The sequence below is a fragment of the Crinia signifera genome, chromosome 2, assembly GCF_055691185.1.
Source record: "Crinia signifera chromosome 2, ASM5569118v1, whole genome shotgun sequence".
In the NCBI taxonomy this organism is placed as follows: Eukaryota; Metazoa; Chordata; class Amphibia; order Anura; family Myobatrachidae; genus Crinia; species Crinia signifera.
This window is the reverse complement of record NC_139218.1, coordinates 152,230,422-152,254,081: the sequence shown is the minus strand read 5'-3', so window position 1 is coordinate 152,254,081 and position 23,660 is coordinate 152,230,422. Positions and strand designations below refer to the sequence as shown.

At 43.3% G+C, this 23,660-nt stretch overlaps 1 protein-coding gene across 5 annotated transcripts in view; it reads left to right on the top strand.

The window, feature by feature from the left end:
• ANKS1A (ankyrin repeat and sterile alpha motif domain containing 1A) overlaps window positions 1-23,660 on the top strand; it is a 145,849-nt gene that overhangs the window by 23,993 nt on the left and 98,196 nt on the right. For 4 of the 5 annotated variants that reach the window (XR_014470387.1, XR_014470385.1, XR_014470386.1 and 1 more), the window contains exons 3-4: window positions 5,540-5,696; window positions 9,776-9,829. Coding sequence is in view for 1 of the 5 variants with exons in the window: in XM_083173136.1 (XP_083029262.1) it covers window positions 5,540-5,696; window positions 9,776-9,829 (211 nt within the window). In the remaining 4 variants the exon portion in view is untranslated. The remainder of the gene's footprint in view (window positions 1-5,539; window positions 5,697-9,775; window positions 9,830-23,660) is intronic. The other variant, XR_014470388.1, reaches the window with a different exon arrangement.

The window sequence follows — 23,660 nt, the reverse complement described above, 5'->3', positions numbered from 1 at the left end:
GAATGAGATCCAGACTAAGCTGTCCAATACTGATCCTAACTGGTACTGCACCTTCTCCACATCTGGCTCCTCTCCCTACTCCTCAACTCCTGGCTTCTACATCTGGATTTCAATCCAGCTTTTTCTCTGTTTTCTATTGTGCCAAAATCTGAATTTCTGAAGGTTCTTAAACTTTTAGAGCAGTTACAAAGACTTTTCTCACCAGAATAGTTCTAATTATTCCAGAATTTCTAGGTACACTTCTAACACAATAAAGACCTCCCCTACTGATTTTAGTGATCAAAGCTTCTCCTTGCATCTATGTGTCAAAAGAAGCTTCATTTAAGGACTTCCCTAGAAACAAGTCATCTATTCTTGCACGATGTGAGGATAGGTCCAGGAGCTTGCTTTGGCCTAAGCTTACTGAATCTGAGCTTAGTCGTCACAAACCGTTTCATCTTTTCTTCTACTATGAGGAGCTCTGATCACCTTTTTAAAACTGTTCTGTAGCCCAGGAAGTAGCGACTATTTCCTTGACCCTAAAGTATCCAATGTTCTGATAGTCTTCTGTCATAAGAGAGGTGTCTGGTGTGCCAACTCCAGGAAGGGTCTCTAGAGTCTTCACCCCAATATAGGTATCCAGGGGCAAGATCCAATGGTAGCACACAGAGATACAAATATGGACTCATGTCCACCATCTTTTGAGAGCACTACTTTGTTGATGCTCAGCAGGGTCCAGTTCCAAGATGGACAATATGGACTCCAGTTCTAGCTTCATTCTGCCTACCTCTTTTCCATCCATTTGACTGTCTCCTCAAGTTCCAGCCAGTTCGCTGATCTCTGGGCCCAATCTGGTCCCCTTTTATAGGTCCAAAAAATTCCTACAAGCTCATTTGGAATAAATCCGGTTTAATCAGTTTTTTCGGTCCAGTCTCCTTTTGTTTACAACCATTTTTAAGCATCTCTGGACCCAATCTGGTCACATCTGTAAGTCCAAACAAATAACTTTCATCTTCTATTCTCAAAAGAGGTTTGTCACCATAGAAATGGATGTTGATTGCTCTCCTCCAATTAAGTCTCCAGAGTCCATACCTTCAATAGGAGACCTGAGTGTCTTCATTCCAGGTGGGATTCCCATTCCCCCAATCTGATGAGAGACTTAAAACATTGTACTCCAGGACAGGAACTAAAGGGTCTCTGAATTCAATCCGGCCCCATCCATCAGACCAAAGAATCCTCCAATTCCAGCCGATCCAAGCTGTTTTGATATCTATACAAAGTTATCATCTTTGTTCTCTGGATCTAACCGGGTTCTGCTTAATAGGCTAAGAACTTCAGTCTGCCACCCCAAGAATTGATCCCAATTTTGTATTTGTGCCAAAATATCCACAGTCCTCATGAGCCCTGGAACTCTTTACTCTTCTTCTATTTTGCCTGCTGTAACATCTGTATGCTGTGCCTCTTAGAAATAAGAGAGGGTCCTTTTTAAGAACTTATATGTGAGAAATAAACACTTTTTGCCTCAAGACGTCTGTTTCTTGCCACCAACAGGAATACTTCAAACAGTAGTCTTGTTCTCCTGTACTGGGTAAAGAATCCAGCATCTCCCTTCTCCACTCTGCTAGCTACTGTAACAGAGGCCTGGTCCATGACCAGGCGGGGAACCAGCTGACGCCAGTCGGGGGGGGGGGTGTCAGCAGCATTTCGACGCATACATCCTAGCAGGTATTACTCAGGTGTCAGCGTTTGGACCTGAGGAGGTATCTGTGGTTCCAGACGCTATGTAGTAGGAGTCTGGTGGTGGCAGCGATATCCCCGCACACTGCGGGAGGTTACTGACGTTAACAGGGAATCTTCTATTGACCAGGTCCCGTGAGATCAGAAACTGCCATCTGTGGAGCCAGAGCTTATGGCAGGCATCCAGTCACAACCATGATGATTTATGGACCACCTCTTCAGGAGACATATGTCTTTGTTTCTGGAGCACATTTGAGAACTTTGATTTTTGAGTACATTCCTAAGTATGAAGGTTTTTCTAAAGCTTTCCTATTCGGATCAAGGTGTCTTACCTTGATCCATAAACGTTTTGATCACAATATAATGATCAAACAATTGTAGATGTATTGTGATCATTGGGCTAATGGAGATAATAGGAAGGTTCACTTCACATAGAGATGCAAAAGAGACCCCATAGCTTGCAATTCAAAGAAAAAAAAAAACCTCTGGCTTTTGAAAGGACTATTACTATCTAATTTACTACAGTCACAAAATATGGTTATTCCTTATACAATAAACACATTGTAGTTTTAATACATTGAACATATATAGAACTTAAACCTGTTACAGACAATTAAATGTACTCTGCTTTATATATCAATGCACTGAAGATCACCTACGCAACATCTCACGCATCAGACCATTCCTCTCCACTGACGCGACAAATTCTCATTCACTCTCTTGTCATCTCCCGCCTTGACTACTGCAACATCCTTCTCTCTGGGCTACCTCTCACCCGCCTCGCACCTCTCCAATCCATTCTTAACGCTGCTGCTAGGCTCATCTTCCTCTCCCGCTGCTCTACCTCCACCTCCCCCTCTGTCTATCTCTTCACTGGCTCCCCATTCCTTTCTGAGTTCTCTTTAAACTCCTCACCACCACCTACAAGGCTCTCTCCTCTCCTCTCTTCACTGATCTCTATCCACACTCCCTCCCGTCCTCCGCTCCATTGCTGACGCCGACTGACCTCTCACCTTATCACCTCCTCCCACTCCCGTGTCCAAGACTTCTCTCGCGCTGCCCCCCTGCACTGGAACAACCTCCCGCCACCCATCAGGCTTTCTGATTCCTTTACCTCCTTCAAGCGCTCCCTCAAAACCCACTTTTTTCGACTAACCTAACCCTCCTCCTAACCTCTTTTGATCCTCCTATCCTGCCTCAGTTCCCATCCGTTCCTACTTATCCTATTGTTTTTCGTTCGTCCACCCACCTCCTTTTTAGTAGAGGGTGGCTTTACACTATAGCCTGGAACAAAGTGCTCCTTGCCAATGGTTATTACATTTACAGCTAGCACCTCTGTGTTTATTGGTCCTTTCAATAAGGTTGTGCAGCACCAGGGTTAAGCATTTCAGTGCCCCAACTGCCATCTTGGCCATGTGGGGCTGCTCTCTTCAGCCCCACTACCCTTTATACTCTTCTTTGTTAGCACTGTTATTTGATGTTAAAAAGACAATGGGGCAGATGTATTAAGACTTAACAAGAGATAAATGCAAGCGTGATAAGGAGAGATAAACATCCAGCCAATCAGCTCCTTACTGACTTTTTTCAAACACAGGCTGTAACATGGCAGTTAGCTGGTGATTGGCTGGATGTTTATCTCTCCTTATCACCCTTGGATTTATCTCTTGTTAAGGCTTAATACATCTGCCCCAATGTTCTTAACCTCATCATTTTCTTTTGTTGCTTGCTTAAACATAACTGAAGGGTTACTGGCAATTTTTGTGTTGAAAGACATAATTTCAGATTAAAAGTGATCCCATTCCTTTTGGTACACAGAGGGTAGATATATGAACTGTCGCTATGGAGGAGAAGTGGTATCGGTACATGTCATGTGCGCTGATACCATATCTCCTCCATTCATTACTGCGTGTGTTTAAGGACTGGCTTTATGTATGTATTTAGTTACAGTTTCTTATATAGCGCAGCAGATTCCGTAGCACTTTACAATAGTAGACAGTGATAAAACAAACTGGGTAACAGACAGACTTGGAGGTAGGAGAGCCCTGTTGCAAGCTTACAATCTATAGGGACATAGGAGGGAAACACAAGGACAGGCTCCAGTAATAGCATAGCAGTCCCACCAAGTTGCAAGTCCAGAAGGTGAGCTATATAATACATAAGTGCCTCAGAGGGTTATGCGTATGGATTTTAAATATGATAGGCTTGCCTGAAGAGGTGAGTTTTCAGGGAATGCTTGAAAGTTTGGAGACTAGTGGAGAATCTTATTGTGCGTTGAAGGGCATTCCATAGGATGGAAGCAGCCAGATGAAAGTCCTGTAATAGTGAATTGGAGCTAGTGATCCGTACAGAAGAGAGACGCAGATCTTGTGCAGAGCGGAGTGGTCGAGTTGGGAGATATTTTGAGATATGTAAAAAGATATATGCTGGTGTAGTATGGTTATATAGCTTTATATGTAGAAGTATTTTATATTGAACTAGTAATATACAGGCAACCAAAGAAGGGACTGGAAGAGCGGATCAGCAGACAATGAGCGTCTTGCAAGGAAGATGAGCCTAGCAGCAGCATTTTGAATGGATTGCAGTGACGAGAGTCTGTTCTTGGGAAGACCAGTTATGAGACTATTGCAATAATCATTGTGGGATATAATGAGTGCATAGGATAAGAGTAGTGTCTTGTGGAAGATAGGGTCATATTTTGGATATGTATTTTAGATGCAGGTCACATGATATGGAGACAGATTGAATGTGGGGACAAAGGACAGTTCAGAGATAAGGATGACACTTAGGCAATGAGCTACGTATCAGTATGGTAACTGTTCTTGGCGGGTGTGAGTATAATTAATTCCGTTTTGGAAATATTGAGTTTGCGGTGACGATAAGACATCCAAGATGAGATGGCAGAGAGACATTCAAGACTCTGCCCAAAACCATAAGTTACAACTCTGGGGGTGATAGATAGATTTTAATATAGTCTGCATTCAAGTGATACTCAGGGGTAGATGTATGAAGCTGTGATAAGGGAGGAGAAGTGATAAAGTGCCTGGTACTTTATCACCGGTCTATCAGCACCTGACTGTCAAGTTACAGGCTGGATTTAAAAAAGGGACAGTTAAGAGCTGATTGGACTGCTTCATACATCTACCTCTGAAATCCAAAAGAGCTGATTAGTTTGCCAAGAGATGAGGTATATATTGAGAAATGCAGGGGACCTAAAACTGAGCCTTGCGGAACTCCTACTGACAGAGGTAGTGAAGAGTCAGAGAAGCGAACACTGAAAGAATGATCAGATAGGTAAGATTAGAACTTGGAAAGGGCTGTATCATGCAGTCCTTGGGAGTGCAGTGTTTGTATGTGAAGAGTGTGATCAACAGTGTCAAACGCAGCAGAAAGATCCAGGAGAAATAGGAGGAAGTACTGGCCTTTAGACGTAGCAGTGACCAGATCATTCACCACTTTAGTCAGTGCTGTCTCAGTGGAGTGTTGGGTACGAAATCCTGACTGAAGTGGCTGCGGCAGCCAGCTGCAGAATACGTAAGAGATCTCTTGATAATACGGAGAACTAGCCCATGGCCACCGGAGTCTGCTGGGAGGAGGACGTCTGCATCGGCACTATTCTGATGCACTGCGTGCTCTGGTAGGAATTATCAGACAGTGGAGTTTTTACTCCCCCACTTAGGCAAACACAATATTGTCAATACATCTCGTCTGTGTACCTTCCTCTCTAAAGCGGCAACACTATAGCGGCATGATATGTGTCACTTTAATACATTTCCACCAGTGTTACCATTTTACTTTTGTTGGTTTACTTACTGTTTTCCAATAGGGAAGTGGTGGAGGTTCTGTTGAGGAATGAAGCTGTAACAAATATTGCAGACTGTAAAGGATGTTTCCCATTACATCTGGCAGCATGGAAGGGAGATGCTCACATTGTGCGTCTGCTCATTCACCATGGACCTTCACATGCTAAGGTCAACGAACAGGTAAGTTTATTCTTTTTACTTTAATGCTAATCTTGATATGAAGATTTAACGAATGTCTCTTTTCTCTGTAAAGTTTACCTCCATGATCCAGAAGTTAGATTTTGGAACTAATAACTTTTTAATTGGTTAAATGCTCTCGTGATTTTGTAGTAGATAAATCTATAACACAAGAAAATAAAAATTAAGAAAAAGTCTGCAAAGGTATACATCCATCCACCTGTAACGCCAAATAGCAACGGTCTCTGCTATTTAGCCATGCCAAAGCACTATACCGAAGTACTAAGATGCAGAATTTTGTGTTGGTGTATGTGTGTGTATATGTATGTATATATCTATACATAATCATTTCAAACTACTCCTCACCTCTATGAGGTGAAATACTGCCAGCGACCACTAGAGGTCACTGGACAAACCAAATTACTCCTTTGAAAAGGAAACAATTTTTGCAGGGACACTAATCTGTTTCAAACTTGCTGTATATGGAGAGAGGACCTGTGAAGATAGAGCACATAAGGACTGGGGTGGAGCGTGTATGGGCTAAAAACTGTCACAGCTCAAAGTGAAAGTCCATTGCAGAAGCCATCATTTTGACAGGCTTTTAACTAGTTTGGGATAAAAGGAGAGTTGTTGGACACATCTATGCTTTAGTAGATTCTACGTATTCACATTTCAAGCAAGAAGGATATTATTCAATACTGCAGGAGTAGGAAATGATAATAACATGTTCTTTTTTAACCAGTATTATGTAACATGTCCTTTTATGGTTATATTAGTTACAATTTTTTAGCTACGAAATCTTTACACTTGGCTTCTTCCCCATGTTTAGTTCCTCTTTAGCATCCAACAATTTATTTCTAATTTTACTATTATTCTGTGTATAGAGCCCCCACACACAATCCACAGCCACCACCTCAATTTCCGTTGTACCACACTGGCTTAATATTTAGTATTTAAAGTATTGACCATTGTTCCTGTACTTGGTTTATGTGGCTGTTACACCACATATTTATTTACAGTTTCTTGTATAGCGCAGCAGATTCCGTTGCGCTTTACAATAGTATCAAGGACCCTATTCCCTCTGTTGGTTTACTGAATGTCTCTATAGCTAGCTCTTATTGATAATATCTATAGATCTACAATGTTTTCTTGGGGGTGCTTGAAACTAATACCAGTTTTGTTGGAGCTGTGCGCAAATTTTCATATGAAATTCCAATCTGTATGATGTATTACTTGAAATGTACTTGGGGTATTTTATTCTTCCCAAACCTAGACATTGGACGTGGTTGTTACAAATGACGCATTGGTTCAGTCAAAGACTGGATTAAATGTTTATCTTTCAAAATAGCTCTAGTTTTTCCTTTGGGTGTAAATTTAGAGCTACAAACAATAGTTTATATATACACGCACAGCCACTTTTGCTTCTTGGGTGCCTGCATCAGGAAGATAGTACAATAGACGATAGAAGCGGCACTACAAAGAGCTCCATTAAATGGTGAACGTGAGTATCTATTTGCAACATTTCAATACATTGTGTATTTTTCTCAAGCATGGAATTCTTTGGAGTGCCGCTTCTATTGTCTAATATATGTATAATAGAATGGCACTCAGAATTGTATTGTTATTGACTGCTCATTCTCTACCGAGCTGTCTCATGTCTATCTATCTAATCTATGTTCAGCATGGCTAGAAGATTGATTATGAATTTTATAAAAAAAAATCTTATACATTTCATCACTAAATGAAACCTTTAATTTGGTTGTTGTACCACATATACCTATATTAAATAAATGGAAAATTATATAGCACATCCAGTGATTATTTGTTTGTTACTTGTCTTTGGTGTAATCTTTATAATTTTTTTTATAAATATCTGGTCATAATTCTAATTCATGATGGTATCATTCTAATTACAACATTTTTAAAAAAAAAGAATGCTAAGACAAATGCAGTTTTTCATTAACAGGTAAGGGCTGCTCTGTGTCCTTACGCATGCTGGAGTCTCCTGAGACTGGATGACATCAGCTTTTGTACCCCTGTGGTTTCTTGCATTAGAAGGCAGGTCTTTGGCATCTCCTATTTTCATTTGCTTGAGTGTGTTAAAACGCCAAGAAACTTTATAGGGTTTTTCATTTTTTTTCTCTGTTCATGGTGATATCTGCTTTGGTGGCGGAGCTTTAAAAATGGACCCGTGTTTATTAAGTAAAGTGCAGCATGTGATTTTTTTATATATTCATGTTTTATTCATGTAGTTTGTGTATTTTATATTTGTATGCCACATTTTACAGTTTTGAAATGAGATTTCATACTGCAAGAGTTTTTGTTAGCTTTATAACGATACACACACACTCACACACTGGGTGATTTTACCCAGCATGTGTGGACAGGTATGATGTGAAAATTGCTGGGCTGAAAACTGCTCCGTGCATACACACTGAGCGATTTATTTAATATTTTTAAGATTTTCCCCCTGGCCACTGATTTTATCAGGGGGTGGACGACTTTCCATAGCAGGACACTATGGGCCCCCATACACTAGGGCGACTTGGCAGCTCCCCGGGGAGCTTGATAAGATTTGGCACTTGCTGTGCCATTTTTTACATGTGATAAATCGGATGCGATTTATCACATGTAAAAATCCGGGGAGCAGAGAAGGGTCCGGGGGAGCTGCAGGAGAGCTAGTGGTCCGTGGGAGCAGTAGGAGCAGGCTGGGATCGGGGAGCGGCAGTAGCAGGGTGGGAGCGGGGAGCGGTCCGGTCTCAGCCAATCACTGACGGTCCACTAATTTCTATGTGCAACGTTGTTGTCCGGCTTCCCCTACGCTACAGGGTCTCTGGTTCCAATCGCTGCATTCACCGCCTGGACCACTGCCTCCCCTGCCAGGCTCTCTGCTTGCGGCAATCACCACCCATGTCAGTGCGCCCTCTGCCTCTCCTGCCCGGCTCCTTGCATCAGCCCGCCCCGCTCAGCTCCCTGCCTCCTATACGTTGCGTCCCCTGCCCGCCTCCAGGCTGCACATAAGATTTACCTAATCTTATGTGCAGCCTGTCCGACCACCCGACCCGATGCTCACGGGACCACGCATCGGGTCAGATGGGACGTCTGCACATACGATTTGGGACGATTTCACTGCCTGATCCATCTGAATCGGGTGAAATTGGACCCAAATAGCACAGTGTATGGGGGCCTTATGGAAAGGGTGCCGGATGGCTTCCCGACAGTCGGGATCCCGACAGTCGTTTACACGACGTCGGGATCCCGACTGTCAAAACGCCGACAGCCGGTGCCCGACTGCCACCCGCTATTTTCCCTCGTGAGGGTCCACGACCCCCATAGAGGGAGAATAGAATAGGTGGCTCGCGTAGCAAGGGGCTTTTTTGCGCTCGCCATGCTGTCTGACTCTGGGCAGTCGGGATCCCAACGTTGGGAATAATGACTGTTGGGATCCCGACTGTCGCAGTCCCATACCACACCCTATGGAAAGCCATCCACTCTGTTGCTCATCTGCTGACCGGCGATGGTCAGCGATGATGCGGGATCGCGCGTCTCGGCTCATTGCTGGCCCATACACATTGGGTGGCTTTTGAGCTGAAAGCAACTCAAACGACAATTTAGGTGCCTTCAGCTCAAAATAGCCCACTATGTATTGGCCTTTAATATAATCTGTCTTTACTGCTTTTGGTTTCAGATGGGGTTTTATTGCTTTGTGCACTTTTATTTGCCAACCAAAATTGTAGTTCAGAGCGTTCACAACCTCTCATATTTTGAACTCCCAGCATGCTCTGCCAGCCTTAGGTGTGTTTTCCCCCACTTTAGGTTATTTTCTGCTTGCATCCTGTGCTGCTTTAATCTCTTACTCTGCTTCTGATTTTATTTAACCTTAAAACTACCCAAATTTTCTCACCTTTTATACCTAGCCTAGGTCGATTTTATGAGGATGATTATGTGCTTTTATTACAAAAAGTGTTCAATTTACTTGATAATCCCTTATTGTGGCCCACACCTCCGTTTTATCACTTGTTTTATTTTCATCCACTCCTTATTTTTTCTTCTCTATTTTTTGTTGTTGTTGTTTTTTGTAGAATGGTCCAGAAGTGAAAAAGTATGGCCCCTTCCATCCTTATGTGAATGCTAAGGTGTGTACATCCATTTCCTCAAAACCTTTTGTGTGTTATTTTAGCTCCTTTTTTATTTTGTCACAGACCATGTAATGTTTGTTACATAGGTGTTATATGTGTTGGTCTTTTTTCCCCCCACAAAGTCTGTAGTTTTCAATCTGCTGATGTACAGTACAAAGCTCAGTATTCTTTGCCAGCTAGTCACATACTGACAGTTGTTGTCAAACATCTTATGTAATTATCAGCTATATAATATATATTTTTTTTTAATGCTCTTCATTTATTGGTGATATCTCATTTTCCAGGCTTGAGTCTCTACCACAGTTTGTCACCATCCTTGTTTAATTATAAGGCACAACATAAGTTGTTGTACGCAAAGTGAAGTAGTGCTGTTTATAAAGGAGGTGCATATGTAATAAAAAAGGGTGGAGCGTACACTGCTTGTGAGAACATAAGTTGCCCCTACACTAGGCCAGTGCTTCCCAAACGTTTTCAATCACAGTACCCTATAGTATCCAATTTATTTTTCATGGCACCACAAGGGCAGACAGTTTCTTATTAACAAATTCAGAAATATTAAATTGTGTTTTTATGTCATTCTAAAGGTGCCCACAGACGCTACAATTGTACTGTGCTATGCGTTTTTGACTGTACAATGGTTCTATACAATTTTTCTTCCAGCTTGCTATGAGATGTGCACTTGGATGCATGTGATGAATCCATGTTTGTAATGTTAAATTTCAGATGTAGTCTAAAAAGTACATGCAGCACGTACTTTTTTAGACATACAATATCAGGCTCCCAGGAACGCGCATCGCACAAGCCTATAAACACCATCCAATAATTGTACATAAGATGCAATTTGTGCTTAAAAAGTACAAAACGCATTCGATAATTGATGCGTCTGTGGGCACCTTTAGGCCCGGTTATGTGGAAAGGGACAGAATTCACTTCTGCTTGTCCACATATTGTTCTATTAGCTTCCACCAGCATTGGTTTTGCCTATTACATTGACTATAAATAATTTTGCACCACCAACCCAGGGCACCCATGCATGTCTCCTGAGGCACCCTGAGGTGCCACTGGAAAAAACTGCACTAGGCCATTCTTGTGTGATTTGGACTTTTTGGTACTTGTGTATTATCAGGGCGCCCGGTTAAGCTACGTTGTCAGCGTAGCCGGCGCCGTGATAATACAGGAGGCAGCAGGGTGGTGTGGTTTATACTTACCCTCCTCCGGCCTGGGCACTGCGTCGATCCCTGCTGACTCCCATCGATTCACGGTGACTCCCCAGCAGTCGCATTCAGTCCCCCTGCTCTGGCACTCACAGCAGACGTTTTACGTAATTGGCGGCGCATCACATGGTTTCCCTGCTCCCCCAGCGGCACTAAGCTACCTGCGTACAGTGTCTGTGGCGAGTGCCTGAGCAGGGGGACTGAATGCGACTGCCAGGGAGTCAACGCGGTGCCCGGGCCAGAGGAGGGTAAGTATAGACCAGCCATTTTACCCCCACTATCCCCGTCATACCCCCAGTATCCACGTCGGCGTGGAGTTGATTTTATAAAGTGTGGCGAGGGGACGCATATCCACGTCCCCTCACGGGGCTCGCCACGCTTTATAAAATCAACTCCACGCTGACGTGGATACTGGGGTTATGACGTGGATAGTGGGGATATTAAGCATTGTGTCTTTTTAGGGCTCCAGAGCCACTTGCGTAGTTTACGTAGCCAGCATAGTGCTGTATTGGTATTCTCAATACACTACTAAGTAATCAGGGGCTCCCTGATAATACACAAGTATCAACTTTTTTTTTTCTTCATGTGCATGAAATGTTTCCAAATTGCATGTAATTGGCAGCAGGTCAGCTGCGATGTGCGATCTTGTGCTCCTCGCACAGGAGCCTTTGATTCACACTTGCTGCAGAAGCAATATGTTGGATCTTATCCCAGCCAGGCAGGCTTGGATCGCATTCAATATCGAATGTGAAAGGACCGCATACGATATATCACATGCCATCCTGAAGGTCCTGGGCAGCTCAAGAGAGGAATGCGGGCGACTTCTCCACTTGGTGTATGGGTGCCTTTAGAATGGGAGGGCATTACAAAGGACATATTCTCTATAGTGAGCAGATTGATTTTGAAATCTATCTACCTAATCGATCTACATACTCTAGTGATCTACCTACCCTAGCAATCTTACCTGCATGAGCTTTTGGATTTTTTTTGCATCAGCCATATCCTGAAAACCATCAACCTAATGTGGTGTAGATTCTACTCTTTCTGCGAAACCAACTCTGTCCCGTCCATTTATGGACTCCTCAAGACTTCCGAAGGTGTCCTGTGGTATCTCACTCCAAAGCTTTGTTATGTTCATAGATTTTTAGCTGTGTGGCAGGGCCATTATCCTGTTCAAAGAGACCATGCCAATAGGAGATACCATTGGCATGAAGGGGTGTACTTTTTTTTGCATCTATGTTCAGGTAGGTGGCAAGTGTCTGAGCCCAATGTTTCTCCGCTGTATGTTCTGATGCTCAAATGCCAATTGTACATGCTTTCAATGGTGGATAGGGGTCAACATGGGCACTCTGGGCGAGATATATGGAGGCGTTTCCCATGGCAGCCAATCAGCTTTGAAGTTGCACTTATCAAGTTGCCATTGGTAACATTGGCACACTACTCCACTCTATTTACTGCTTCATACATCTCCCCCTCTGACTGATCTGTGGCTTTGCAGCCCCATATGCAGCAAGCTACAGAGGCCTTGTCCTTGCTGTGGATGGCGCACGAGACGCCCGCACACCCCGTGGCAACGGAGCTCGGCGAGGGTCCCCAAAGCCTCCCCCGCCGTCTCCACCGGCCCACCTCGCCAGTACGTCTGTATTCTAGATCGTATTTAGGTGAATATATGAAGGGCCCAGAAATGTGTACCCTCACTTATATAGAGAGATGTGAGAACCTGTGCAAAAAGGTGGAATTGGATGAATGTACCGTACTCACATAAAATACACTTGGATAACTCCTATAAAGGTATCTTTAAGCACTGGAATAATTCCCGTAGTTTGTGCTATCAACATGAACTCCAGTGCGTGTTTAAAAATAAAGAGAGAATCTCTCTCAATTTAAAACATTTATTAACAGTGCATAAAACAGTGGTATCTGGAAGATGGGAAAAAATAAGGTGGTACCTGGAGCCACGCCGTGGCCACATGCGCAGAACCTGCACCACCCAACAATCACCGTCAACAATAGTTATCGGTCCAGAAATAGATTTGACCAGCTTTTACGTAATATGGAAGGAGAGGATTTTTTTTATCCAAAACCCTAATCCCTTGGCGGAATCCATTTCTAAAGATACCTTTTTGCACAGGTTCTCACTTCTCTCTATGTGAGTAAGGGTATGCATTTCTGGGCCCTTCATATATTCACCTAAATACGATCTAGAATACAGACGTACTAGATATTGTATTTTTCTCTCTCTTCCACAAATATGTTTGATTACGGGAGAAAAAGAACTCTATCATAAAGAAACATTGGTGTAGGAAAAAAGCATCATCGCTGTTTGCCTGATTTCTTGGGGAGGTTTGAAAGCATTGTTCAGCTGGCCGGGCTCAGGAGCAGAAGGGACACAGGAAGGAAAGTGGGAGCTGTTGTGGTGAAATGAGCAGCATTTGCAGCTGGATTCAGAAAAAAAGCTGACTGGAAGTGCATCATAGTTGGAAGGCCCAGAATGCACAGTGGTAGTGTTACAGATCCTAGAAGTTGCATCCAGGAACAATCATATTGTACTTCTAATCAATGAGGGTTGACTGGTTCAGCCTCTTTCACCCTGTATGAACTCTAGAGGCTGATGCTCAGCCCCTACCCTCTGTCAGGGGAATGCACTGAATTAAGGCATCTGGAGGACTGAAAAGGATTTCAGCATGGAGGACCCGATGAGCAGGTTCAGTCCATCAGCTTAAGAAAAGAGAATTGGGTGAGATGATTGTAAAGCTCTTTTCCTTCTCTCTTTTCTGCTAACGCCATGTGCTTGTTATGTGGCATACACACGGGGAGATTTGAGCAAGAGATGTAGTATGGGAAATTTTGTGTTAAGCAAAAAAAAAAATTATTTAAATAATGGGTGGGTATTACAGGAGTGAGGGGATGTAGATTGCTCAGATCACTTATTTAAAAAAACAGACAATTTGCATTCTCTTGCTAAGCAATCTAACTGCTCAATATACTGCATGCTTGAATGATCTAGACCAGCGGTAGCCAACTCCAGTCCTCAAGCGCTACCAACAGTTCACGTTTTCCAGCTCACCTCACAGGTACACAGGGGCATTCATTACTCACTAACACATTTTTAAAGATCCACAGGTGTACAGTAGCTAAATACTTCACTTGTGGTTCTGTGAGGAGACATGGAAAACGTTAACTGTTGCTAGCTCTCGAGGACTGGAGTGTGCTACCCCTGATCTAGACCAGCAATAGTGATGCATGGGGCTGTGCTTCGCCATCGCTATAGAGGATACACTGAGCGATTTGGGTTTAATTTCTAAGCAATCTAGCCAAATTGCTTAGAAATTAAGCAGAAATCTCCCAGTGTGTAAGCCCCATTAGATAAGTATCTGACAGTTTGTTTATACTCTGAGATTTTCTATATTGATTATTAAACCGTACCAGGTCTCAGAAACAAAGGGGTAACGTTTTTTTGTACTGTCTATATCTTTGACTGTAATGGAACACATGTCTAACTTTGGCCTTATCAAAATGTGAAACTAAATACAAAACTATGGAGAGTAAAGATTGGATTTAGAAAGAAAATTACTATATCTCTTAATGTATTAGGGTCTGCCAGGCAGTGGTGGCTCCAGAGGTAGGGATGCAGCACAGTCCAAAATTCAAATATGGGAGCCACACCAACTTACAGCGAGTCAGTTTGGAATGACTTGGGGGAGCGGGGCGCGTGGCAGCGTTGAGGCAGTCAGCGTGCGCTGGGAATGGTCCGCGGGAGGCAATCGGCCGCTGGGACCGCTGATCGGGAGGCCGAGGTGCCTATGCGGTGTTACCTATGACCAAGTCACACTGCGCAGGCCGCACGCCAGGGTCGGGAACAGCCGGGCAGCATCTGAGCGAGTGCTCAGATGCTGCCCGGCTTTAGACTGACAGTCTAATCCCGAAATCCCAGGATTGGATACTCCAATCCCGGGTTTGAAATCCCAGACATTTTGGGGCCAAATCCCAGGATCCTGCCGATCATGGGATTGGCCATCCTATTTTTAGTTAACCCTTGCTGCTAAGATTGTGACGAAGTCCGAGATCTCCTTTGAAGATGGTTTATTGATGGATTCTGATTCGATTCTGATGGTGACAAAATGGTATAGTTTTCTGAAGAAACTGTAAATGTACATAGAATAAATGTTTAGTCAAAGCAGAATATAATTTTCTTGATATGAGGGGTGGTTTATTTCGGCATGATGTATCTGCTTATTGGTTCAGATCTGCACAATATCAAGCGCTCAAGTTGTATCGCTGGACTTTCACCGTTGGAGAACAGCCCTTGGTTAATCTGGTGCTTTCTCTGAACTGACCTCTCGATCTGGACCAGAGGTTCTTTTTACACGTTGGACACCATAATGTTATCTGACCTATTGCTGCTTTGCCTTGGGGATCAGTCTTGTGCTCATTACCTATACTGTCTATAAATTAGGACATGTGGGGGAGTCTTCATGGATCCCTTATTTCAAGATTGATAGGGTGGCCCCCTGCTTTAAATTTGTGGCTGTGGCCAATAAATTGTCAGGGGTGTGCTACCACTGACACTAAATGAATATCGCACAAGGAAGAAACAGTGTGTTAAGGTGTGGTGCACCTCTAGATCAATAAATTGCAACAATAAGAATTAACTTTTATTAGGTATCTCTAAAAAGCTGCAAAATAGTAATAACATACATGTTGTGACACAAACAAGTGAAGGTGGTGCGTGTTTTAAAAACAGCACGTGCAGGGATTCTCTGCATGCGCTGTACGATCTCTCTTATTCTAGCAGAGACTCAGCGTCATAAATGATTGTGTGTCGCACACAATGATCTTATACAGATATTGTAAGGATTACCTCTTGTATTTATAATAGGGGAGAGAACTACTTGGCAACTGATGGTGTCGTGTGTAGAGTATTTCCCTTCAGAGGTTAATATTCTATCTACTGTATTGCTGGATACATTGGGTGCCAGAAAGTATATTTGTGTTGCTCCAAAATCTCAATCAGAAATAGGTGTACATTGTATTCTGAGGGTGAGAACCCTATTGATATATGACAGTTTGAGGGGGGCAACGATTTAATAACTGGCAGTTTGCAGTAGCTCATTAATTAGCAATTTGCGGCCACATGTGGTTCCCAACTATTCACTGTTTAGCAAGCCAGTGGAAATACATACACATTAGTGCCGGGTATGTCACCTCTGACACTAGTGGTTAATACCGGAACACCCACTCAATGGTGCGGTGTGCTGCTAAACAGGGTGGGCTAGTGGCGTGACAGTCCGATCCGTTGGAAAACGGCCAAAGCACTATCACAAAGATAGCAACATACAGTCAAAAATCAATATTAAACAATCACATTAGAGCCCTGAAAAGGGCTGACTATATTGAGGTGCTGAGTCTATAGTATGGCTAGTGGAGAAAGCGCATGGAGGAATACGCCCGCACAGCCGTGCTGCTGGCGCGCGCTTCACTACTTGCTTTTTCACAGGTATCTGCGTCCCCTCGCTGCGCTCGCCACACTTTCTATTCTCAACTCCATGCTGACGTGGATAGTGGGGGTATGAAAAGGTCGTAGGACGCGTACCGCCGCCCCTCGCGGGCTCGCTGCGCTCGCCACACTTCGGGTTGGCGTTGATAGTGGGGGTGGTACAGTGTGAAAAAAGACATTTGGGGTGCATTTAACATGTTTGCTACTAATTTAACCCCTTCCCGACATATGACGTACATTTACGTCATATGTCGGTTGCGGGGGAATCAAGCCAGCTCACGGAGTGAGCTGGCTTGAAAGAGAGCAGGTAATGGCTGTATATTACAGCCAGGCACCTGCTCTCACGGCCACGAGCGGCGAGTTCGCCGATCGTGGCCGTTTAACCCTTTAAGCACCGCGGGCAAAGCGCCCGCAGTGCTTAAATAGCTGATCGGAGGGGGGGCGCCCCCCTCCGGCGCCGATCGCGGCCCCCCGCAGCGAGATCGGAGGGTGCCGATCGGTTGCCATGGTAGCCAGGGGTCTAATGTAGACCCCTGTGCTGGCCGTGTCAGCATTCCTATTACATCCTGCCTGAGGCAGGATGTAATAGGAAGTGCTGAAAATCACTATGTTCAGCCATAGAGCTCTATGGCTGAACCTAGTACAGGCGATCGCGCCCCCTAGTGGTCAAGTACACTAGGGGGCCTTGTAGTAAAAGTAAAAAAAAAAAAAAAAAAAAAGTTAAAAAAAAAAAAAAAATATTAAAAGTTCAAATCACCCCCCTTTCCCCATTTCACGAATAAAAATAAATAAAAAATAAAAAAAATAAACATATTTGGTATCGCCGCGTTCCTAAAAGTCCGATCTATTAAAATATAACATGGTACTTGTGAGTTATCCGGGCGCCCGATTTCAAAATCGGGTCGGATCGGGACATCGCATCGCATCGCATGCGACCATCGGATGCGATGCGATGACCCGATTTTTCCATAGGAATCAATGTTAAAATGGACTGAGTCCATTTTAACATGGAATTCAGTGGGAAAAAGGGGTCCTTTTCATACCCCTACTATCCAAGTGGGCATGGAGTTGGATATAAACCTGTGGCGAGCGTAGCGAGCCACCGGCCCCGAAGCGTGGCGAGCGTAGCGAGCCCCGCAAGGGGACACGGAATACCGTCCCCTCGCGGGGCTCGCTTCGCTCGCCACGCTTCGGGCTCGGTGGCTCGCTACGCTCGCCACAGGTTTATATCCAACTCCATGCCCACTTGGATAGTAGGGGTATGAAAAGGACCCCTTTTTCCATAGGAATCATTTTAACATTGATTCCTATGGAAAAATCGGGTCATCGCATCTGATTGTATGCCTTAACTTAAGGCATACAATCAAAAAATCGGGCGCCCGGATAACTCACAAGTACCTATAACATTAGTTATCCCGCACGGTTAAAGGCGTAAACGGAAAAAAGTTCCCAACGCCAAAACTACGTTTTTTGGTCGCATTGCCTACCCCAAAAAAAATAACTAAAAGAGATCAGAAAGTCGCCCATATCCCATAATGGTATTAATTAAAAAGTACACTTCAGCCCGCAAAAAATGAGCCCTCACCTAGGTCCGTAGGTGGAAAAATAAAAAAGTTATAAGCCGCAGAACATGGCGACGCAAATTAGAAAAACCGTAAAATTTTCTATTTTTTTTTTTAGTGGTAAAACGTATCGAAAACTATTTAAGTTTGGTATCACCGGAATCGTAACGACCCATACAATAAAGATAACCCATCATTTTAAACGAACTATGAACTCCAAAAAAAACGTAACCAGCGCAAAATTGTGGAATTGCGTTTTTTTTTTCTTTTTACCCCACATTGAATTATTTCCTGATTCCCCAGAATATTATACGGTATAGTAAATGGTACCATTAAAAAGTACAACTTGTCCCGCAAAAAAAAAGCACTCATGTGTCTATATAGCCGGAAAATTCAAAAAGTTACGCTTATTTGAACGCGAGGAGGAAAAAAAATAAAAAAGTTGACAAAAAAGGCAATGTCGGGAAGGGGTTAAATGCATTTGGATGCATTTGTGATAAAAATAGCATGGCATCGCATGGCATGCGATTTTTACAACAAATTCATAAAAATCCCGGAAAAATCGCATCGCATGCCACTACATATGGCATGCGATGGGAGCCGTGAAAGTATACAAGTACTGTAGAATCTGATTAGTTGCTTATAGCAACATCCTTTCTATTATCTTCTAGAAGGTATTACATAAATAAGTAAATTCTGATTGGTTGCTATGGGCAATATCCTATCTTCAAAAGAACTCCCACTTTAGAAAATAAACCCATTAGTGCCCAGCCTTCAAGAAGAGGTACTGGAAACTTGGTGTAGCCGCTAAGTACTGTAGAGATTTTGATGTAGGTCCCTTCTCACAACAATTCTCTAACTCAGGAATATATATATATATATATATATATATATATATATATATATATATATATATATATATATATATATATATATATATATATATATATATATATATATATATATATATATATACAGTGGTCGAAGTGGAAATTTTGAAGTGGGGGTATGGAAAAGTAAAGAGTGAATATAGTGCGCACCTTCGGACACCCCCCTGTCCATCAACGTCCCCTGTCAGACTGCCCCGTTGTACAGGGGTATTACAAAAGCACAATATGCGCTGCTGAGTGATCAGAGAGCATCCTGAGGGGGAAAAAAAAGTTTGTTTTTTTTATCTTCAGATTAAAGTGGCGGTATGGCATACCCCCGTATACCGCCCCACTTCGACCACTGTATATATATATATATATATATATATATATATATATATATATATATATATATATATATATATATATATATATATATATATATATATATATATATATATATATTCCTATGTCACTGGAAGCCCTGTGTCCCTGAACCCAGGTACAATAAGGCAGGCGGCACTCCAACGGTGTAGTGAACAAAAGTATTCTGTTTATTTCATTGCTCTGGATGCCTACGTTTCAAGACCGAAGTCTTTTCATCATGGCGTGCAATATGACAAAGAATAAAGTGCTGTGCTGTGCAGAAGAGGACACAGCACTTTATTCTTTGTCATATTGCACGCCCTGATGAAAATACTTCGGTCTTGAAACGTAGGCATCCAGAGCAATGAAATAAACAGAACACTTTTGTTCACTACACCGTTGGAGTGCCGCCTGCCTTATTGTACCTGGGTTCAGGGACACAGGGCTTCCAGTGACTATTAATCCTAGGAAGGCACCACAGGATATCAACAACATCAGCAGGAGTGCCGAACTACTTCCATGTATATGTGTGTATAGATTCAGATATATATAGATACAAAAGTACCAACACACTTCCCAGGGTGGGGTGCAGTGGCCTGTGACCACACACTCTAGTAAATACAAAACAGGGGATGCAGTTTAAATCCCGGCGGTCGGGATCCCGGCGTTCAGAATCCCGACGCTGGAATCCCGACCGCCGAAATCTCGACACTTTCTCCCTCTGTGGGTGTCCACGACACCCCTGGAGGGAGAATAAATTAGCGTGCCAAGCGTAGCCTGTGGCCTGTGACCACACACTCTAGTAAATACAAACACAGGGGGCCCAGCACTCACTACAACAAACTAACTAAATGAACTAAAAGCCCATTATTTATTTAATTGATTATTTGAATGTTAAGGTGAGTTAGTTTGTTGTAGTGAGTGCTGGGCGCTCTGTGTTTGTATGTATGTATGTGTGTGTGTGTGTGTGTATGTATGTATACATATGCAACTCGCACACTTGACTGGATCTCTATGGTATGGGTGCCGGACCAGGATAGTATATAGGAAAACTGTGTAACCACCAGGGTACCAATAGGGCGGCACTCCTTTTCAAATGAAGAAAAAAGAATATTTTCTTCATTTGAAAAGGAGTGCTGTGTACTCCCACAATCCAAAAATATACTGGTAGGTTAATTGGCTCCCAACAAAAATTAACCCTAGAATAAATGTGTGTTTGTGTAAGGAAGGGGTAGCCAACTCCCGTCCTAGAGAGTTACCAATTGTTCATGTTTTCCAGACCACCCATCAGGTGCACTCTTTACTCACTGGCAAATTACAAAAGATCCACAGGTATAGATAATTACTAAACTTGTTATTCTATGAGGAGACCTGGTAAATGTTAACTGATGGTAGTTCTCGAGGACTGGAGTTGGCTATCCCTGGTGTAAGGAATATAGCTTGGAAGCTCCACTGGGACAGGAACTGATGTGAATGTTCAAATATTCTCTGTAAATACCTGCATAATGTGTGTGCTATATAAAAAAAAAACTGTTAATTGTAAATAAATATATATTATGTTCTATAACTTAATAAACATTATAAGATAGTTTATAGCAGATGCAAACTGCATCTATTAGCATAGCATACCTTTGTTGTGGGTATGCACACTTTAATACCGTTAAAAAAAAAGAGTGCACAGCTGTATATACTATTGTATTTTGGTCTAACTCACAAAACCGGTTTAATTAGCAAAGGGAAGATAAAACCGCATATATTTATAAGTGCAGTATGAATATTTACAACAAACATATACTTAGTACAGATACTAAGTAATCTAGATAGTTACAGCAAATAGATACTTCTCCTAACAGTCTAGTGTTACAGCTGATGGATATAACATACATGAGAATTACAACTAACAATTATACCTTTACATACGAAACGCGTCCCAGATCAGGAGTTATCAGTCTTCAGACATCATGTAAGTGTGTGTTACCAGATCCGTAATCTATCACACATACAGTATATACATATTGTGTGTGTGTGTGTGTGTGTGTGTGTGTGTGTGTACGTGTGGTTTACAGTTTTCCAAGATGGTGAACAAACTGACATGCATGGTTTGCAGTGCAAACTTTTCTCCTGGGTCTGTCTCACAGGTGACATGTGAGTACTGTATATCACCACAACTCAGTGGTATTTCTCAGGGTGATTCACAATAGCCTTCCTGGGCCAGCAGTATGAAGGCTATGCTGGGAAATGTGTCCTCTCAGGTTGCTGCAAATGTGCAGCAAACACAGAAAATGCAGCAGGAAATTTCAGTCCTGTCAGCTAGAGTGGATACTTTTTCTCCTACCTCCGGCCATTGCCTCGATGAGGAGGGGGATAAGGAGTTAGACCCCTCAGAGGAGCCTCAGTCCCTATTACAGGGCTCCGAGCCTTTAATTATTGCTATAAGGAAGGTGTTAGACCTTCTGCTTGTGGACCCTGTAGAGGAAGACCCTTTTTTGCATCACAAAAGAGGGCCAAGATTTATTTTCCTGAACAAAAGAATTTAGAGGACACATTTAAGGTTGAATGGACGAACCCTGGAAAAAGATTTCAGGTTTCAAAAAGGTGTATTTCTACCTTTCCATTTGAACCTTCCGGGAGAAAGGTGTGGGAGTGGGGCATCACAGTCCTGGTTAGCTGCTGGATGGCTAAGGCTATGTTCCCCTGGGCAACACAGGTGCAGGAACACATATTAGGCAACGTGTCTGTGGCGCAGATTGCTGAGAGATTACAAAACATACAAGACACTTCTGAAGTCCTTTGTGAGGTGCAAAAAGAGTTGGGTGCTATAAATGCGAGAAACTCTGCTATGGCAGTGCAAGCCCGTAGGGCCCTGTGGCTACGATCGTGAGTTGCGGATGCTGACTCAAAGTGCAACATGGAATCTCTTCCCTTCTCAAGTGAACGATTATTCAGAAGTGCAGTCGATGACTGGATTTCCAAAGTTATGGCTGTGAAGACTACCTTTCTTCTGACTGGAAACCCACATGTTCGCCGTTCCTTTCCAGGAACAGCTCAGCTGTCCTTTTGAGCTCCCAGATTTTGGTCTAGAGCAAGAGGTGCATCTAATGCTCACAGGGGTACCACGGTAAGTTCAGAAAACCTGCAACTGCAGGAGCTCAGGAATGCAGCTCCAGTACCGCTGCTTCCAAGCACTCAGCATGACTGTGTTCAAACACCCTGGGAAACTCCCGAGGTGGGAGAACACTTTTGGCACTCAAACCACGTGTGGGAGACCTCGTGCCTAAATTTCTGGGTCAGGGATGTTATTTCTCATGGTTACAGGCTGGAGTTCTACAGTTCTACACCTCAGTGCTACTTCCAGTCGGGCCTACCGGCTGTGGAGGAGGCTCAAATTGTCCCAAGTCAGGACATACTGAAGTTGGTCAAGTCTCTGGTTATCGTGTCAGTCCCAATACATCAAAGGGGTCTGGGGCTACTATTCCAACATGTTTGTTTCGCCAAACCCGGATGGCTACGTACTACCTTTCCTGAATTTGAAATATCTGAATCCCTACCTAAAAGTCTTTCAAGTCAAGATGGAATCATTGAAAGCGGTGATATCCGGATTGGAGGAAGGTGGATTCCTGGCTTCACTGGACATGAAGGATACTTACCTTTTTACATACCCATTTGGCCTCCTTTTATCAGACTTATCTGAGATTCGCCCTCCAGGACTACCAGTTCCAGGCATTACCGTTCGGACTGTCTATGGTCCCGCGTATATAGGTGATGGCGGGGATGATGTTCTTGCCAAGAACTCAGGGAATCAATATAGTCCCATACTTGGATGACCTCCTGATTAAATTCAGTTGGTGGCTTGGTTGGATCAGGTGCACAACCGCATGATTCAGGTCTTGTCACACCATGCCTGGGTTTTAAATGTACCAAAGTCCCAGCAGTTTCTAGGTATGATCCTGGACACGATGGAAAAATAGTGTTCTTGCCCTCAGCGAAGGTAATAGATCTTCAAAATTTGGTCGGAGAGGTGCTCCATCCAAGCCGAATATCTGGCCATTTCTGTATCCGGTTGTTGGCCAAGATGGTGGCCTCATTCGAGGCTGCTTAGTATGGAAGGTTCCATACCAGAACCTTTCAGCTAGATGTTTTGAGCAAGTGTCTCACCTGCAGATGCACAAGGTCATAAGTCTGTCCCCTCAGGCAAGGATATCGCTCCTGTGGTGGCTGCAGTCTCAAAACCTCCTGGTGGGCCAAAGCTTTGGAATCCCCAATTGGATCCTTCAGATGCCAGTCTGAATGGCTGGGGGAGGGTGTATCACCAAGATACTC